This window comes from Necator americanus, chromosome III (assembly GCF_031761385.1).
Source record: "Necator americanus strain Aroian chromosome III, whole genome shotgun sequence".
NCBI lineage: Eukaryota > Metazoa > Nematoda > Chromadorea > Rhabditida > Ancylostomatidae > Necator > Necator americanus.
In genome coordinates this window covers 2,890,595-2,908,798 of record NC_087373.1, presented here as the reverse complement: position 1 = coordinate 2,908,798, position 18,204 = coordinate 2,890,595, and the positions used below count along the sequence as shown (strand labels likewise).

General features: G+C 39.0%; 3 protein-coding genes across 7 annotated transcripts; 2 read left to right on the top strand and 1 right to left on the bottom strand.

Annotated features, from left to right (window-relative positions):
• Positions 1–1,926: 1,926 nt before the first annotated feature.
• Positions 1,927–9,727, bottom strand: RB195_008440 (uncharacterized protein; the record flags this gene model as incomplete). Of its 3 annotated transcripts, XM_064194938.1 has the most annotated exons (17): positions 1,927–2,034; positions 2,094–2,171; positions 2,238–2,354; positions 2,820–2,969; positions 3,058–3,157; positions 3,221–3,292; positions 3,351–3,428; positions 3,824–3,888; positions 3,944–4,075; positions 4,254–4,322; positions 4,999–5,109; positions 8,009–8,058; positions 8,213–8,359; positions 8,495–8,560; positions 8,943–9,001; positions 9,059–9,120; positions 9,291–9,383. In XM_064194938.1, the coding sequence occupies 17 exons, from the start codon at positions 9,381–9,383 to the stop codon at positions 1,927–1,929; spliced, it is 1,557 nt and encodes a 518-aa protein (XP_064046084.1). The 3 variants fall into 3 exon arrangements, with proteins under 3 accessions (XP_064046084.1, XP_064046085.1, XP_064046083.1); XM_064194940.1 differs by lacking the exons at positions 8,009–8,058; positions 8,213–8,359; positions 8,495–8,560; ... (1 more) ...; positions 9,059–9,120; positions 9,291–9,383 and adding an exon at positions 6,081–6,104 and having other exon boundaries at positions 3,242–3,292; XM_064194939.1 differs by lacking the exons at positions 1,927–2,034; positions 2,094–2,171; positions 2,238–2,354; ... (6 more) ...; positions 4,254–4,322; positions 4,999–5,109 and adding exons at positions 9,459–9,518; positions 9,624–9,727 and having other exon boundaries at positions 8,003–8,058; positions 9,291–9,384.
• Positions 9,728–9,826: 99 nt separating this feature from the next.
• Positions 9,827–11,813, top strand: RB195_008439 (uncharacterized protein; the record flags this gene model as incomplete). Its single annotated transcript, XM_013440207.2, has 6 exons — positions 9,827–9,921; positions 10,473–10,528; positions 10,865–10,999; positions 11,055–11,173; positions 11,528–11,653; positions 11,718–11,813. 6 exons carry the CDS (start codon positions 9,827–9,829, stop codon positions 11,811–11,813), a joined length of 627 nt encoding a protein of 208 aa, XP_013295661.1.
• A 583-nt stretch (positions 11,814–12,396) lies between these two features.
• On the top strand, positions 12,397–15,881 carry RB195_008438 (uncharacterized protein; the record flags this gene model as incomplete). Of its 3 annotated transcripts, XM_013440206.2 has the most annotated exons (12): positions 12,397–12,486; positions 12,747–12,976; positions 13,044–13,192; positions 13,249–13,394; positions 13,641–13,770; positions 13,833–13,925; positions 13,985–14,058; positions 14,678–14,797; positions 15,048–15,162; positions 15,308–15,406; positions 15,528–15,631; positions 15,750–15,881. In XM_013440206.2, the coding sequence occupies 12 exons, from the start codon at positions 12,397–12,399 to the stop codon at positions 15,879–15,881; spliced, it is 1,482 nt and encodes a 493-aa protein (XP_013295660.1). The 3 variants fall into 3 exon arrangements, with proteins under 3 accessions (XP_013295660.1, XP_064046082.1, XP_064046081.1); XM_064194937.1 differs by lacking the exons at positions 14,678–14,797; positions 15,048–15,162; positions 15,308–15,406; positions 15,528–15,631; positions 15,750–15,881 and adding an exon at positions 14,233–14,286; XM_064194936.1 differs by lacking the exons at positions 12,397–12,486; positions 12,747–12,976; positions 13,044–13,192; ... (2 more) ...; positions 13,833–13,925; positions 13,985–14,058 and adding an exon at positions 14,471–14,497.
• Positions 15,882–18,204: the final 2,323 nt, after the last annotated feature.

Here is an 18,204-nt window from a genome sequence, read left to right as displayed (position 1 = left end):
GATCTGGTATAAATTAGTCTCGAGAAATTAGAAGATTTTTTTTTTGATTTGTCGAGAAAAAAGATTGAAAATTTAAATGTCGACTATCACATGTTAACAACAATGTACGTAACAATTTGAATGAACAAACGTTCAATAGCGAGAATCATACCGTAATGATAACTATTCGAATAAAAAAAAAGTTCAATGATGAGAATCATACCGTAATGCTCGGCCTATCATCACTGTCCTGTTAGGAAATTGTTCGTATAGTGCATCTAGAGCTTAAGACTAGTCTTTTATCGGAGAACTGCGATGAAATTGGAACCTTACGTCTATTGAATTTAATAGTTCGATCTGTTAACGATTGATATTGATTTGTTGATTTCAAATCAATTGATAAACCGCATATCGACCATGTTAATTCTCATACCCAGTTATTCATTGTCCAACAATAATATGACACTACCGCGGCTAATGATTCTGTTTACAGTCTTCTGGTACTGGTAGAGTAATGAACATTGACGCACATATAGACAGCCTCGGATATGTTCAGCCGACTGACCGCAACGCGTCTCGTCGACACGAGTCCACATCGTGGTCACCTGGTTGAACACATTCGCCGCCGACTTTACGGGTGTGCGGTAAGCACATGAAATACCAACTATTTCATAGCCAACCGCACCATTTTGATTGACATGGATGTGCAGTGGTTGTCCAGAGAAATAAAAAAAAACATTGTCGATTGTACTGAAACGACATTTGTTCGATGTATGTTGCCATTATTTTGACTAGAATTTTTACCTTTACCCCCTTCCCCCTTTTTTTACAAAAAGAATTTATGGTACATCAATAGGAGGCAGTCCCATACAAAAACTTACATTTAAGGGCATATTATCCATGAAAATACGATGTTTCATACATAAAAGATAGTCACTGTCATAAAAGAATTACTTCATGGAAAATCAAAACTTCTGGAGGTATGGGGAATTGAACCCCAGCCCTCTCCCATGCTAAGGGAGCGCTCTACCACTGAGCTATACCCCCACATATGGCCTTCACACTGAAACCTTTGAAAAATGCCAATAACGTAGTCTCTGGCGAAACGCGCTAATTTCGCATCATTTCATTCGACACCCAACTTAACAAAAGTAGGAAATAAAATTAGAACATAAAAAAGGAATTAAAACTACTTGATTTATACCGTATTTGAATCTTACTTTCATGAAATTCAAAAATGGAATGGTTCTAGATGCTGACTAACTATGCTCACTTGGTTTAACATTCATAGGGAATCCCAGATGTCGTAAACTTTTTTTTGGATCATATGAAGAAGTCAATAACAAGGTTAACTTGAACTCCTAAATATTTATCCGCGGGAAGTTGGGGAAAATCAAACGACATTGAAAACACAAGCCAGTTAAGAATGTAAAATAAGCATTTCCTGATTCTACGGCTGAGTTTGAGAAAAATTTGCATGGGGTATTTGTTCTGCATAAAACTCACACAAATAAAATATGTGGAAGTTTGGCTGATCATTTTTAACAAATTTTTCCCTTTATATGACAGTGTGCTGACATTAGGAGATAGCTACAAAAATAATTAACAAAATTCAAGCAGCTTTATTACGAAAACAATGACCAGAATGTGGTGGATAGCACTTTGCTATTCAAAAAAAAAAAGAAAAAAAACAAAAATAACAAACACTATGAAAACACACAATTAAAATCACTAACGTTCTAGCCGTTATCCACCCGAGAAACTTTCATTATTAACTGTTATGACGGTTTGCTAAACCGTTGTTCTCAAAGTTTTGGTGACAATAACACAGAGCAGTTCATTCAATATACTTCCCCACGGGAAAAACTCTTAGATAAACTCAAAATCGTACCTCTAGATTTAGGCTCCTTTTACATTTAGTTACGACAATTAAACAAACAAACACTTCTAGAAACAGTAAAATGACTGCTCGCCATTGCAATCATATAGAGGTTGCTCAACTGGCATGAGATTTTTCTTCAATCCACTTTCGTAGTCACCGTGCTCCTCGGTCATCTTAGTGGAATAGAGCATTTTATACGTTAAAGAGAACTATTAAACAATAAATCACGTACGGGGCATGTCGATTGTTGTTCCGTTTCCCAATCGAGTGGAGAACTCTTGTAGAAATGTCTCAGATCCAAATCATATTCCTAAATTATGTTCGTGTGTTCAGTTGCGAGAAGACCGGATAACTAGGAAGGAAGTGTAGTACTTACCACTTCACGAATGATACGGCCATAAGGTGGTGCCGTATAAAAGCTTGAATCTCGGTCGCGGTAAGATTGAAACAGATGATAGGCAAGCATCCTAAGAGGTTGTGGCATTGACGATTCCTAAAAGTAAGCTATCAGCCGATGCAAATCTACTGTGCATTGTTTCAAATACTTTTTTCGTTTTATTCTTAAATAAGAAAGTTATCTGAAGTTTCATTGAAACTCTATTATGAAGAACGCGTATGACGCTAAAGTAATCTGATAAATTAGAACCTCATCGCAAAAAAACTTCAAAACTACGGTACGTTCCAAGAATCGCGATTTCGTTGAGTGCCCTTGTGCTCCGGAAGGAACTACAGTAAGGGTATGCATGGCGCGCCTCCTACTCAACTCCGCCGTTGGGCTTAAACCCGCTACTACTAGAAGCTCCTGATACGTTCGCAGTCATCTACGAGGACTTTGAAATCGCTTCGAAATCGCTTGAAAACAGCCGCTTACCCTATTGCTCAAAGATCAGTTTGTTCTAACCGGAATGTAACGAGGTAATAGATATTTTATTTAAAAAAGCACTCCAAAAGATCTCACCTCTCCATATTGAAGCGTATTGTATTCGCAATTGATCTTCATTTCAGCAACCTTCTTTCTATCAGAAATGAATCGCCATGGTAATGCCCCTGCCATATTTTCGATGGCAATATAATACACAGACCATAAATCATCCCACCGGCATAAATCCTGTAGAGAAAAATCGGGAGGTATTGTTCTTTTCCTTTAAAATAAACGAAAGGATCAGGATAGGGAACTCATCAGAAAAACATCTTACTTGTCTATTATGAGTGTTTATTGAAGCGTATCGAAGTGTTCCGTGAAAAGGGCTTGATGCCTTTCGCTTTTTACAAGACCCATCAATGTTCATAAAATACCTAAAGAAAATAAATATCGCTGCTTTCAAGTTTTCTTAAATGAATTAAAATGAGTTCCTGCACATTCCGAAGTCGATCAAGTACAATTTGCGCGTTTCGTTCTCTCCTATACAAAAATTTGCCGGTTTTATATCTCTGAAACCATGAAGTACTTTCCTGAAACAGGAATTGAAGAAAGTAGAATGTTTGGTACCTATGCAACCAGCCGTGGGAGTGGATGAACTGCAAGGCGGACAACATTCGTTCCATAATCCATAGCGATGTCGTCATGCTTGAATAAACTTGTAGAAAAAGAAAACTTTTCTTGCCTACTCTATTGCAGAAGTTACAGTAGGATCAAAACGACATGAAGCACGGTGCAATTGCGTAAAAAGGTGCGATAGGGAGGAGCCGCACACTCCTCATGAGAAAGTAATCCTCAAAAGAAAGTAATGAGAAAATAAGCTCATGTGGTGCAGCTCAAGTGACGAGGATTCGCCAACCGTTCAAAAGCGAATTGCTTAGTGCACAGCCGCTTACGCAACTGTCCGTGCTTCATTTCGTTTTGACCCAACTATATCTGTTGTTGGCTAAATCGCTGTGAAACATTGTTGGGAATAAAAAGGTGCTTCCTGGTTAGATTCGATAAGCGGCAGGCTTAAAACAATAAGAAATACTCATAATTACCTGAACTTGCTATTCGGTGAAGCTCGTTTCAGCTCTCGCAGATTAGCACCGCAGTGATCCATTACCTAATAGTTAGCTGAACCATTTCAAGGAATTTCATCTATGAAAGAGAAAACCTACCAAATATCGCAGCCTCTCGGTGCTGCCATATGTAAGATAACGTAGAATTGGTTCACGTGGCTCATCACCGTAAGGATTGTGATGACAGTTCAGGGAGTGCAGGCACGTGGCCTCACCTTTCAAAAGAGGAATCTGAACGTAGCATCAATTCATTAGATCGCAGATGCAGTCGATTATACTTGCGGTCAGTCGAATTTCAATGAACGAGTTACGATCACCAGATACAACAAAAGTATGGGACTCTGCGTTACGTCTTCTTTTGTATATTATGTAAATAAAACGTAAAGAGTGTTTCAAAAAAAGAACTCACACTCGCTGTTATTGATTCTACCTTGATAGCAACCCGTTGATGTGTGAGACGATGATAGCATGTGTAAACCTATAAATTTTCAGAACATCGAACTTGTAAAGATGCACAGTGCACATAGGTGACATTATTGATTGTTTGCTTATCCTTATATAACCCTAGTTAAATTGAATTGGTACAACAAGTTAAACTAAATTACTACTCCAGTGAAACTCTGGCCCTAACTCATTGTTCGAAGAAATGGTAGTGTTTACAAACGACTCTTCAACGTTCGGTTTCAGCCATTTATATCCGGTTCCTCCTCCTCCTCCTACCTCCATATAACGTGCTTTGCTAGCAACACAACATGGATGTCATGTGGAATTACTTTCCTTAACATTCCCTACTTCCTATTCTCTCCTATTAATATGATCTTTCTTCATAATTTTCTCAGATTTATAGTCCAGCGTAGGACTAGTACATCTCCCTCCTCTTTACAGTGAAATGTTTTGTTAATTTGACGTCATCTAGTTTTACATACACATTATATTGCATTAATGTTAATCCGAAACTAGATGATGTAATGCATTAATGTTAATCTATGAATTGTCCACGTATAACTACATTAATTTACATTAAAATGTACTGATGAATTTTGAATTCTGCAAGTAAAAATACACAAAACTAGCAAGAAAGTTGCGATTCCGATAAAAACAATAACATACTGCATGCTTTCATTTCACTTCATTCAGTAGTTCATTTGTCTTACCTGCCCGAATCCTCCAATGCTGATAAGACAGCTAACTATGTAGCAGTCGAGAACTTCACCGTTAGACAATAGTGGTGAGACCTCCTGCTCTTTGTGTTGAGTGGTTTGTGTCTGTAATTTAAAAAAAAAAGATCTGTTTTTAATAATTATTTCCACTAAACGTATGGTTCTGCAGTCTTCTAAAATCCTCTCTAGCAGTTTCCGTTCAAGATCGACGGCTGTTCCAATTTTTAGTTTAGTATCACTTATAGCCTAATCGAGTCATTTTCTCCTCTTTTACATAATGTTTAACATCCTAGTGAGTCGTTATTTCACACAAAAAAAGATCATAAATATGTTTCCTCGTTAGTATCTGGAATTTTGATTTATCGTGAGTAACTATCAATTTCATGAAATGTGTTGCTTTCATTTTTATCGAGGTTTCTGCAGAAATTAAGACATAATAAGTGTCCACAGTGGCACAAATGCTATTGTTATGCGCAGCTCATATAGTAAGAAAACTAGAATATTTGAAAACACTAGTAATAATTATTAGAATAGCGCTCAGTTCCTATCAGACGGAACCGTTTCTTATGAATCTCTCTAGATCGGAAAAAAAAACGAAGTGATGGGATCATCCTACATAATCTCTGGATTTGTCCCTGGGTGTCACTATCCTTCTGAAAAAGCTTCTGTCACTATCCCGATTGAACCGATTAGGCATAGATTATATATATCTTGACTTACTTGACTTAATGTATATCTTACAACTGTCAATGTCCTATATCTCAGATTCACCAGAAGAAAGCAAGATTGGAAGAAAATATATAGTTAACAAACACACACACATGATCTATACCTGCTTTACCTTCAATCATAGTCTGCATGCAGTTTGTTAAAATAAATAGCGAAACACCAGAACTACGAAATCTGAATTTCTAGTTGAATTTTTTTCTGGGCGATTTGTTTGACACTGGCGATACTACTTGAACAAATGACGAATGGTCTTGATTATCTAGATAATCCCACAAAACGTCTTTTTTTTCGTAGACGAATTCAATGATAAATACATCAATCAATTAAATAATGCTTCAAAAACTAACTACAGTGTTAATTATTGTCTCCATAGGTTGACGACAGCTGTTGGTTGATAGTTTTCAAGTCTATTGTGGAACAGGATCGGAATGGTTTCGTTATTCTGAAATATATCTAGTCAAAATCAAAACGAATCACAAACTGCTTCAACAAAAATAGGATGTTTCTGGAGATGAACGGTTGCAAGCAATCAAACAAAAGTGGGAAGCGCAACCATGGTTACAAGCCCTGATGGCTGTCTGGTTCAAATCTGTTAAACCGGATGTGCTCAATGCTTCTGCCATAACACACAATCTTTCTCTGTTTAACACATAACCTCTCTTCCTTGTCCGCCGCTCCAATCGAAGGCGCATCACCCGGTTGAACAAATTCGCCGCCGACTATGCACGTAAGCTACGGTTAGTACCGAATGAGATGTCGGCTGCTCCATCGCTGATCTTAGGGATCTTTAGAAGCTTCATCAAAGAAGATGAGGAGATGAGAAATTGCTAGAGGCAAATTACAAATAAAGTCCATCATATGTCTCAATAAATGCTCGCATTCTCTTGTCGAATGCACATATTGCTGCTCATCATGGATTATCTCATGTTGAGTGGATGAGAGGATTATAAAGGAAATCAAAACGAAACGAAACTTCCGCTGTGGAGAGAGAAAAGAGTTCTAAAAAAAATGTGGTAGAGTCAAAAAGACATGAAGCACGGTGCAGTTACGTAGGCGGCACGGTCGAATCAAGGTGGGACTATCGCGGCTATAGCGATGGCTAGGGTCAGCAAAGGTCCCCTAGATTCTAACCGCTGCACTTCGCCGCACCGCTTCGAGCGCAGCCGCTTACACAACTGCACCATCTTTAATCTCGTTTGACTTTACTGTAGAGTGCTTCTCCAGACCAAACTGTGTGTTTTTACGGACTTTTTTTTTTACAGACGTGTGCACAGTGGAACTCTCGCTCAAGTTACAAATGCCTCAGGTTAGAGACCACCCATTAAATACAACTGTAACTTCTCAGGCATCCGCAAGCGGCACCGCATCACTTCGTAAATGTACACCCCTCACTTACACTTTGACTCGATCCATGGGAATGCACGTAGTGTTCTACCTCAAAGTTAATAAAAAATCTTGGTTCAGCTTAAGAAAGTAGTACACAATCAAACTCTACGATGCCAAGATTCAAAGAAGGTCGAACTTGGAACTTACTCAAAGTTAATAATTTGGAAGATAAATTTAACGAAAGTATATTCCTAAATGGGAGAGATTCGTTTCTGAATTTCTCCAGATAATTAATTATTGTCGTCAAAACTCCAATTTTCTTCGTATATACCATTTATGTATGAGCACAGCAAGACCCATTACATCCAGACAGTCGCGAGAATTCGACAAGATCTAGAGTATAACTCTTGTCTAGAACTATCGCGACGGTAAGTCTTGCCGAAATCGTACTCTATGCTGCTTTTTTTTTGCCATGATTCATGATATGCCCTTACATGATCGCGGTCACTACACACAAACCTTTGCAACGCAAAGAGTCTCGAAACCTTATACGTAAACCCCTTGAGAACTTCAAGTACATTCTCAGATTCATCTACATACTGATGCGTAGTTTACGCTATGCATGGTTCTCCAAATGATTCTTATGTGTTCCAGTCAGACCAACTACGATCAACAAAGAAATGGAAACATTTTAGAAATCCACCAATGGAGCCACAAGTGAAAAAAGAACACAACCTGCCATCCGCAACTGAAGACCCGTTTCAAATGGAGAGAATTGTGAAGCCATGGAAATCTCAATATCTTTATCAAATATTGGTGATAAGACAAGAATTAATCGGACAAACATGCTTTATACACCTTTAATAATTGTTTACATGACAACGCAGTAAAAACAAAACGCATCGAATCAGGATCTTATAGATATGCGAGATCAAATGATAGTTCAGACCGGATGAGGACAAGGAAATCTTTTTTCAATCCTCTGGATTATTGGAAATCCTGAAATTCGTTCATGAAGAAATGAATAATCCATTCCATTGCTAGGGTATCTATATCCAGAAATCACGACCACTCATCTTAGGAATCAGCAATAATCAGAATAGTAATGCAACTGGCAACTGCAAAGGTTCCATGAATAAAAAAACAAACATACCCGAGTTTATGAGGTCTATATTTTCGTTATTCAACTCAATGACGGCTTCCATTAGTTCATCCTTTTCTCGTAATTTCTCTACCTCAGCTTTTCTTTTGCGCTCCACTTCGTCAAATTCGCTCAAACGTCGTACCAAGGCGTCCTTTTCTACAATCACAAAGAGAATTTTGACGAAATTTCTGGACAAATTTTCGACTGAAAGTCCAGTCCATATACTTTGCACTCATGTAAGAGAGTGAAAAAGATAGAAGAAAGCAAGAAAGGTGAATAGGAAATCAATACCTTCATCCTCCGCTTTATTTCTGTTTTTTAGTTCGTCAATACTTCTCTGAATCTTGCTGATAGGCACTGAAAAAAAATTGCCTTAAAAAACCACGATTGACTGACCATGACATGGAGATTGAGATAGCTGGGTAAATTAAGACGAGGGAGTGGGAAAGAGTAGAACAGGACTCGAGTCACTACATTGCTTTCATGAAACACAATCCGGATATGTTCCCTTATCGCCTCAACCTATGTTGGTGAATTTCCTTGTTCAGGTCTGCGAGAACTTTAGGAGCCTCTTTTCTCGCCCCTAATGCAGATGTTATCTATGAAACAAGTCGGGTGTGTACGACCAATGCCGTCTGCAACTTATGTTTTCTTTTCGTGAGAAAATGAACAAAATACGATGAGATGGAGAATTAGTGGGCCGAGTGTCTGAAGAATCGCTAATCTGAAAAAGCCTTACCTTCGTACTTCTTTGGCATATCCTGTAAGCGGCAAAACGTTTTCTTGGCTTCTCCACGCCTAAGAAAAAACAAGGTTGTTTTGGAACTTATGAGCGAGAAAAACAAATTAACCCACACTGTAGCAAATGTGTTACTTCTTTTTTCACATTTTCTCTCCAGTGTGTCCAACGAGTAGCTCTGATATTGAAATATATTAGAAGTAACAGAAAACCAATACCGCTTCACATGTACACTGTGTTAATCCATTACAAATACTAAATAAACAGGGAAAATGAAGGAGAAGGGCCTATTCTACGGTAGAGAAAATCAAAAAACTCAGTCAGATTGTTGCCAGAACAAAAACATACCCGAAGCTCCATCAAAACCGCTTCAAACTCATCTGTCATTGTCTGAATAATCGAAGATGGTGCTTCTTGCAGTGAATGACAAAAAGAAGTCATCCTGAAAATCCCAGACACGAATACATTCACATAAGGGATAAGAAGTAGCGGGGGATTCCTCTCGCCTTCGCCTACCTTATGCCATTAACTGAAGCAGAAGTCTCAATACAAAACGCATCCGCAGATCCCCCGTATCTAAGGAGAAAATAAACTGCAAGTTTGAATGGATGACTTTTCGCGCCGTGCGGCCGCCAATGGTCCCGTGATGAACGTGCCTGCAGCAGGGGATGACGTCATCACGTGGACGGCCGGGCTTGTGCGTCGCGTCTTCGAAAGGATGTCGCTTTCTGGTCTGATTGAGTTGCTTTTGATTTTTTCTCTTTTAGGTCGTACAGATCGGTCATCAGATCTTTTCTTATAATCTTTTCTTTCTTCTTCAGACATCGTCCACCGCCCTTGTTGGTTGCCCACGATCAAGTTTGAGGTGTATTCTTGCATTTCAGATGTCACACATGAGTGAACCCGAGGATGCCTCTGGTACTACTATCACTACGCTTAAAATCCTAATAATTGGTGAAAGTGGTGTGGGGAAGTCAAGGTAACTGCATTTTTTTTCAAATCGTAATAATTACTATTTCTCTATAGCTCAGCTCCACAATTCCAGTTTTTCGTTCCAAAAGTGGACTATGCGGGAACGTGAAGATTCTTGTAATGATCGGTTTTCTCTCTTTCTTCCTAAAGAAAAGGGGAGTAAAGCGTCATTGGCTGGGGGCACTCAGTGGCGCCCTTATTTCTCGAAGTAAATAATCTAATCAATCGGAGCCCTAAAGCCTAAGCATTAGTCTTAGAGGATATATGACATGTAAGAGAAAAAGTAAGTTAGTCCTTCGGAAATAAGGGAGCCACTGAGTGTCCCCTCCCCAACGACGCTTTATCCGAAAAGGGAAAGGGTGTGAGACGGAGTTACCAACGTTTGAGCCGCAGTGTGGATATCTATTAGATCCTGAAACCCTTTATTTTGAGTCATTCAGAAAATGAATGTTCTCTAAATGTATGTACCAAAAAGTAGGAAGAATATCACTTCACCTGCTTTATCCTAATAGTTCTCCTTATTTCTGGATCTGCTAGGTTTAATTTTGTCTGTTTTAGTCTGATGCTGCGTTTCGTTGACGATACATTTGATCCTGAAATAGCTGCAACAATAGGTAAGTGTTATCCCTCATCTATTCATTATATGTAAATTAAACAGTAACGTAAGATTAGATCTCAGCAACATATTTAACAGCGGTGTGCATTAAATGAGTGTCGGTTATTTGTTGCTTCCAACAAGAACCGATTTTGCCACCCAGCAGATTTTGCTCTTATTATGAGTCACCTAATTTCATTTAATTCTTAATTACAGTTGTTCACATATGAAATCCCTGGAATCTATTACAAATATGTTGTTTAACTTTTTACCAAAACTCGACTTCCTACATCTGGAACTAGAACTGCTCCCCTATTCAATCGCGCATTCATTCTAAGCGATCTGGAAATTTCAGGCGTGGACTTCAGAGTGACATCAATGAACGTCGATGGAAATCGCGTAAAGTTAGCCATATGGGATACGGCTGGTCAGGAACGATTCCGTACTCTGACGCCTAGCTACTACCGTGGAGCGCAGGGTGTAATTTGCGGTAAGTGTCTCCTTATAATTTGAACATGTGTCTTTTTGAATTTTCTCCTTTCCAGTGTATGACGTGACAAATAGAAGTTCTTTTGAGAATCTCGACCACTGGATGACTGAAGTGGAAACATATATAACTAAGGGAGATGCTGTTAAGATGATTGTAGGCAACAAGATCGATATGGTATTTATTCACATATTTAATGGATTTCTGTTCCATTCCAGTTTTAATGCACTTTTTTCTTCCTTCCTCTTCAATTTCTATTCTCTTCTCTGTTCCTTTCGTTCTGCTTGCATAATATTTACATCAATATATAGCTTCACGATCCAGTGAAATGACAGTGAAGATTAATGTTTTTGTGTCGTGTTGCACGGCTTCCAAGAATGATAGATTGGCTTTGCCAACACTTATTCTAGTTCCTTTTTAGCTTTGGCACCTCAAAAATTGTTGCTACCTTTTCTCCAATATTCATGTTCTTTTTTTTTGTGTAGGGCATCTTAGGCTCGAGACATTTTGCTTATTAGTCTTGTGATTTAGCCGAATCGCGAAGTGTCTCGAGACGATGGTCTTAAATTTGCGAAGCGTCACCGTGCTTTATTCATAGAAGCCAGTGCAAAAACGAAGGAAGGGGTGCAATGTGCTTTCGAGGAACTCATTGAAAAGGTTAGCCTATTTTTTGAAAGATATATTTGTAGGGATTTTATCCTATCAATCTAATACTTTTTAGATTATTCAAACACCAGGATTGTGGGAAAAAGATCGTCCTGCGTTCCGTCTTGGGCAGAATACGGCGAACGCAAATGATTCATATTGTGGATGCTAATCTCCGATATTATACATTCAGACTGCAGAAATGCGCTGTGTATATATTGTTATTGACCCCTACATTTTTTGTATGTGCAACAATAAGTTGTACTTACTCATCAACTTCACTTAACTGCCTTGTCGGCTCTGCTTGAAGTAAACGCATAGTCAGTCAATTTTCCATACTTTCTTACTATCTACGTATTGTATATTTTTCCCACTCAGCTTCCGTGTATATAATGGCCCCCTTTCGACGGTAGTTATGATAAGCATTATTTTGTTCCCAGTGATTTCTTAGTAAGCGGCATTTGCTGGTTCGCTGTTCCCTATTCTTGTACTTTCCGGTTCTTTTTCAGTGCTTTGTGCCACTGCATGCTTTTAGTCCTTAAAACTTATTACGTTAGCCATATTCTCAGGAGTGATATCTAGAGTTCATATCTATGTTTTTATGTGTCTGCTATTAAATCTTCAGTTTTTGAATGCATTGTTCTGTCCCGGTGTTGTTCGCCGTACTACTGCTCCTCTTTGTTTTTTGAAAGAAGTTCTTGACGGCTTGTTTTTTTTTCCCTTTTTGCTGTACAATAATTGTTATTCGCCAGAAGATGGATCAAAACGAAGAATTTGGTGTTGCAACTGAGGAGCAAGCAAGAATGGATGATATGAACAATTCATTCAAAAAAGATGCAGATCAGGTAAGGATTTCCTTCGAAGGGATTATTTCCCTTCAGAACACGTCGCATTTCGTATCGGGAGTGCACAAAAGTACTGGTTTCTTCTTTTCGAACTATTTGAAACATTTGTTCTTGTAGTGTCATGATTCTTTTTTTTTCTTTTTGTAGAGAGATTAGTTCCACAACTCATTCTTTTATCTGAAAGATCGCAAAAGACCTTAAAGCTACTTCAGTATTTCTCATCAAACCAAAGTTTTAATACCGTCAAACAACTGTTTCAGAGTATTGAAGCAGCTGCTGCGAACGGTGATGCTCAAGTCAAGGAAAACAGAGACGAAAAGCCGGAGAGAGGAGATCGTGACAAAGATCGCGACCGGGATCGTGAAGATCGTGACAAGCATCGTGATCGAGAGAGAGATCGCGACCGTGATCGTGATCGCGACCGCAAGCGACATAAGAAAAGCCGTAGTCGTAGTCGCAGCAAAGATCGCGACCGTGACCGTCGTCGATCGTCAGTATTTCTCGACTCACTATCTGTATGTGTACTAGATTGTTTGACACGACGTTTTTTTTTTCAGGCGTGAGCGAGATTCTGGAAAGGATAGAGAGCGCGAGCGTGAACGTGATCGTGCGCCTAGAGTAGAACCCAAGAAGAAATATCGCTTTTGGGACATACCCCCTGTTGGATTCGAACACCTCACGCCGAAGGAGTACAAAGCTCAACAAGGTCTCATCACCAGGTCTTCTTTAGAATTTTCTTTTTGGTCATATTTCTCCTTTCAGCCACTGGTGCGATTCCACGATCAAACATGCAAGCAGCAGTGCCAGTTGTTGGACCATCGGTCACATGTCAGTCTCGTCGTCTCTATGTTGGTAATATTCCATTCGGATGTAATGAAGAGGCCATGTTGGACTTCTTCAACCAGCAGGTACTGATTTTAGTAACAGAACACTATCCTCCTTGAGAGCTTATTCCAAAAGCGTTTTTAAATCCTACCTTCAAATTCTGACTTGTTTCACATCGTGGCGGGTCGATATAAAAGAATAGTTTGTGATCAAATCAATTACAGTGAAATTTCTTCATCATATTTGTTGATATTGGGTGGATAACATACTCAATTTGTGAACAACGACTCTTACTTTCAAGAAATATTAAAATAGTTCTGTTATTCCAGATGCATTTGTGCGGTTTGGCCCAAGCACCGGGAAATCCTGTGCTAGCTTGTCAAATCAACCTTGACAAAAATTTTGCCTTCATTGAGTTCCGTTCAATTGATGAAACGACTGCAGGAATGGCATTCGACGGTAAGTGAACGGCTCTTTGAGTTTAGAAAAAAAAATGGAATTTTTACATCCAAATCATTTAGGGATTAACTTCATGGGACAACAACTTAAAATTCGTCGTCCTCGTGATTATCAACCTATCAGTGCAAGCTTCGATATGGCTTCTAGAATGCCTGGTATGCGGTAGAGTTTACTTCGGTTTTTTTTTTAATCAAATGTATTGACGTCCTTACAGTGTCGAATATTGTCGTTGATTCTCCAAACAAGATTTTCATTGGCGGTCTACCAAATTATCTCAATGAGGAACAGGTATGTCATCAATTCTCTGTTCTCTAGACTAGAGTTGATCTATAATTCTGCTGCAATTCTTTTGTTTTGTTGAAATTCGCGCGCCAGGGCAAAACATTTCATAAGTTCTTGTCTATTTTGGTAGTGTTCGAATTTTTTTTTGGGATGGCTACTAATGTGTTGAGCGTGTTTCAGCGCTCGACGCTGTGGCCCTCGTACTGCTACCTGTACATTCACTACATCGGATGAGACTCGAAAGAGCAAAGAGCTATATACTGGATTGGCTTTTGCAGAGCATCTGCAGTCCTTTCAGCTCATTTTAGCAATCACCCCGCCGAAAGCAACACAAGCTCACAGCCTTCAGCTCTGATTTCAGCTCTCGTTCTTTGTCTTTTAGGCTTTTTAGCGCAGCGCAAACGGTGTATGATGGGGCATGGTGATATGTGTTATGAGTAGGCAGGTTGTTCGGTTTTCATACTTGTTAGAAGCTTTTGTGAGGAAAGTGAATATCTGATTGCTAGAAACTACGCTTTATTTTGTTTGCGCGCGTATTACAGAATTGGCGCCTTTTGTCTATAAGCGTAGGAAAAAGATAACAGAAGGATAATGAAATGAACGGTTCTGAATTTACTTGTTTTAGGTAAAAGAATTGCTGTGCTCCTTTGGACAGCTGAAAGCGTTCAACCTGGTTGTTGATTCCAATGGAGTATCGAAAGGCTTCGCCTTTGCTGAATACTTGGATACTACGCTCACTGATCAGGTTTGGTTTTCACTCCTTATTGAGATGAAACGGTTCATGAGGCTAAAGGCTAAGATATCCCCCGTTCTCCTAATCTGTTGACTATTTCCCATTACTTTTATCAAATACAGAACTAATTCTTGCCATCACTACAGTTTCGCAATTCAAAAATATTTCTTGTTACCTCACTTGTTGGTTGACGTCATATCCCTTGAAATGTCGACATGCATAACAAGAAGATGTCCATTTTACGCAACAATGTCGTTTGCAGGCAATTGCTGGTTTGAACGGCATGCAACTCGGTGACAAACAACTAGTAGTACAGTTAGCTTGTGCAAATGCGCGCAATGCACAGCCAATGCCACACAGTGCAACGTCAATTGCTGGTAGGTCATTATGAATTCTTCGCACACATTTTAAGTTGTGGCCAAGTGTTTTGGTCGCGTATTATTTGTTTACGAATGAAGATATGATGCCAAAAGTGCTGGCACGGAATAACACAAGTTGTCGGCTAACATTCCTACAAATTAGGTATCGATCTTTCGCAAGGAGCTGGTATGCCCACAGAAGTGCTATGTTTGATGAATATGGTGGTCGAAGATGAGTTGAAGGACGATGAGGAGTATGAAGGTCAGTTTATTGTTTGTTCCGTTGTTTCATATCATTAGAAATATCAATTGCTTTCATTTGTGAATACAATTTTTATATCTTCCGAAGTTTCGTAAGTGCTTTAAGCGCAAGTTTATTTCAGATATACTCGAAGATATTCGTGAAGAATGTTCGAAATATGGTATTGTGCGATCTTTGGAGGTTCCGAGACCCATACCAGGCGTAGACGTAGCTGGAATTGGAAAGGTAAGTAGACATAAGCATTTCTTTGTAGCTGCATAAGAAACTACTGTAACCGTTTTTCGGTTGTAGTTACTTTGCCTCTGTCACTACATTTCCTACGAATTTCCTACGAAAGTTTCAGGTCTTCGTCGAATTTGCGTCATGTGCAGATTGTCAGAAAGCTCAAGCAGCTTTGACCGGTCGAAAGTTTGCCAACCGAACTGTCGTAACATCTTATTACGACGTAGACAGATATCATCAAAGACAATTCTGATTTCAACTGTTATGTATAGTTTTTCCGTGAAGCTTGCTGATTTCCTACCATGTGCAGACATGATAGCCTTTTTTTGTAATAATTCTTTCATTCTAGTGGTTTTCATGCGAAATGTTGAAATATCCTCTGAATGTTGATCTTTTCTAAAGTTACTGTTAACTTAGTTATTTTCGTCCTCGTGAAGTTGTGTTGTATTCCTGAACGACTTTAAAATGTCGTCAGTTTCAAAATTGACATGAATCATTTGCGGATTATTTTTCAAATATGTGAATTAGTAAATAATATTTGGAGTGGGTCGACAGATTAGATTCTTGCGCAGGTAAATCAGCGCTTTCAATGGTTGGATCCTAGAAGGCAGGGGTATAATATATGATGAACTAATACGAACGGGGCCAGTATTAATCGTTCGGAACTGCGTACGTTCGTCTTTCAGGACGAATCTACACCATTTCCAACGGAGATTTGATTTCTTTCAACAGGAAAGTATGAACTAATATTCAGAAGTGTTGAAAATCGTGTCGTTGCTTGTATCGTGGCATGAATGCAACTATTATAGCACATTGAGATCCAACTTCTTGGAAACTGCGTAGATTCTGGATTTGTAACTTTTTTGGATCATTACTTCTATTCGAAATCTTTTCTTGAGAACGACACAATCCGACATTGCCTCCAGTACCCAGATATGCAATAAGTTGAATATCTAAGTAGCAGTGGCAATATTAGATTATGGTTATTGTATTGTGGTTCCTTCGTTAGAAGAAAACGAAGAGAAGACTTAAGAATGATGATTACTGCTATTTCCTAAAATAATGTCTGCAACATCAACATATTCTCTCACCATCACATCACCTGAGGTAATGTTGTCGAAATGAGGATATCGAACCCGATCCAACGCTGTCCAACACTGTTGTACAGCTCAGACCTCACGACGATGGTGTAGTTGTCCGTTAATTGTCGTATTTTCTTGATCCAGAAAAACTAGAAGCAAGAAATTACTAGAATAATTGTGTTTTTTTTTCAGTTCTTGTACTTTTTCTCTCAGGATTTCCAAACTGAGAACCTGTCCAGTCATTTGGCACACCGTAACACGTTCTCCTGTAAGACGATAAAGCTGCAGCGGATCAGATCGTAACATTAGCCTAGTTTTGCCTGAGGTGAGATCGTTTTCGATGGATACCAAGAGATTTGAAGATTAGCAATTGCACACTCCGCGTGTTTGTGAAAATACACCACATATTTTTGATTTTCAACTCAACTCATCTTCAGATATAAGATAATCTAAGTGAATTATTTCCCAATTTCCATGCATTAAGTGAGCAGTTTCAGGAAAGGACTAGCATTTCCATGAATCCGTCAACCGCACATTTTTGCGATTGAGGAAAAAAAAATCCAAGATGCAATAATTGGATTGTTGCTAAGCATATCAATCATATGTGAAATGTGGCGTTCATTATGAGCGTTTGTGCGTTGATCGTCGACGCCCTTAGAACGTTTCATATCCCTCCCATCCACTAACAGCTGTACCCCTGAAATTCTTCTCCAGAGAAATTGCTCGGTAATCTTTGTCAAACGGATTTGCTTTTCGGTTTCACCTATTTCTTTTATGAAATATGCAGTAAAATTGCAGATAAATGGACATGTCTTACATTAACATCGCGTGGATTATTGCAATTGTTGCCCTGAGGCAGGTAGGCAGTACAACTTTTGACTTTCGTCCAGTGAGGAGGTGGAGGAGGAGTCAAGATTGCGGTATGCGTAAAGTAGGATGGTTTTGGTTGGGTTCTACTCACATGAGTTACCAGTTCCATTAAAATGTTTTTAGTGCAGTCCACACGGTTGCGAAAATGTAAACTTCAGAAGAAATTGACTTTCAAGAATGAGAAAAAGGTTTCAGAAGTGAAGGGAACAAAAAAAAATGGATATAAACTACATAACAAGTAGAAAAAATTACATGTCTCAGCATTTTGACGTACGTAACGGAAGAACTTCAACTTTCTTCTTCAAAAGTCTTCAACTTTTGCTTCAATTTGAAGACGGAATTAGAAAAGGGACATTTCGTTTTTAGCGACTGATTGTCACGAACTAAATTACTTCAATGCCATTTTGAAGAAAATTTCCAAAAAAAACGACAAAAAATAAGTGCCGAGCAGGCAATTCATTTCATTCGACGAGTCGCAGGCGGGGGCGGGGTGTAAGGGTGGCACTTCCAATAGGGGACGTCGTAAGGAACCGGATTCTGAAGCCGTCTGTTTACAGTGATTATAGATGAGCGGAATCACCCCTGTATTCATAACCTACGACCCGATATAGGCATACTTCAATG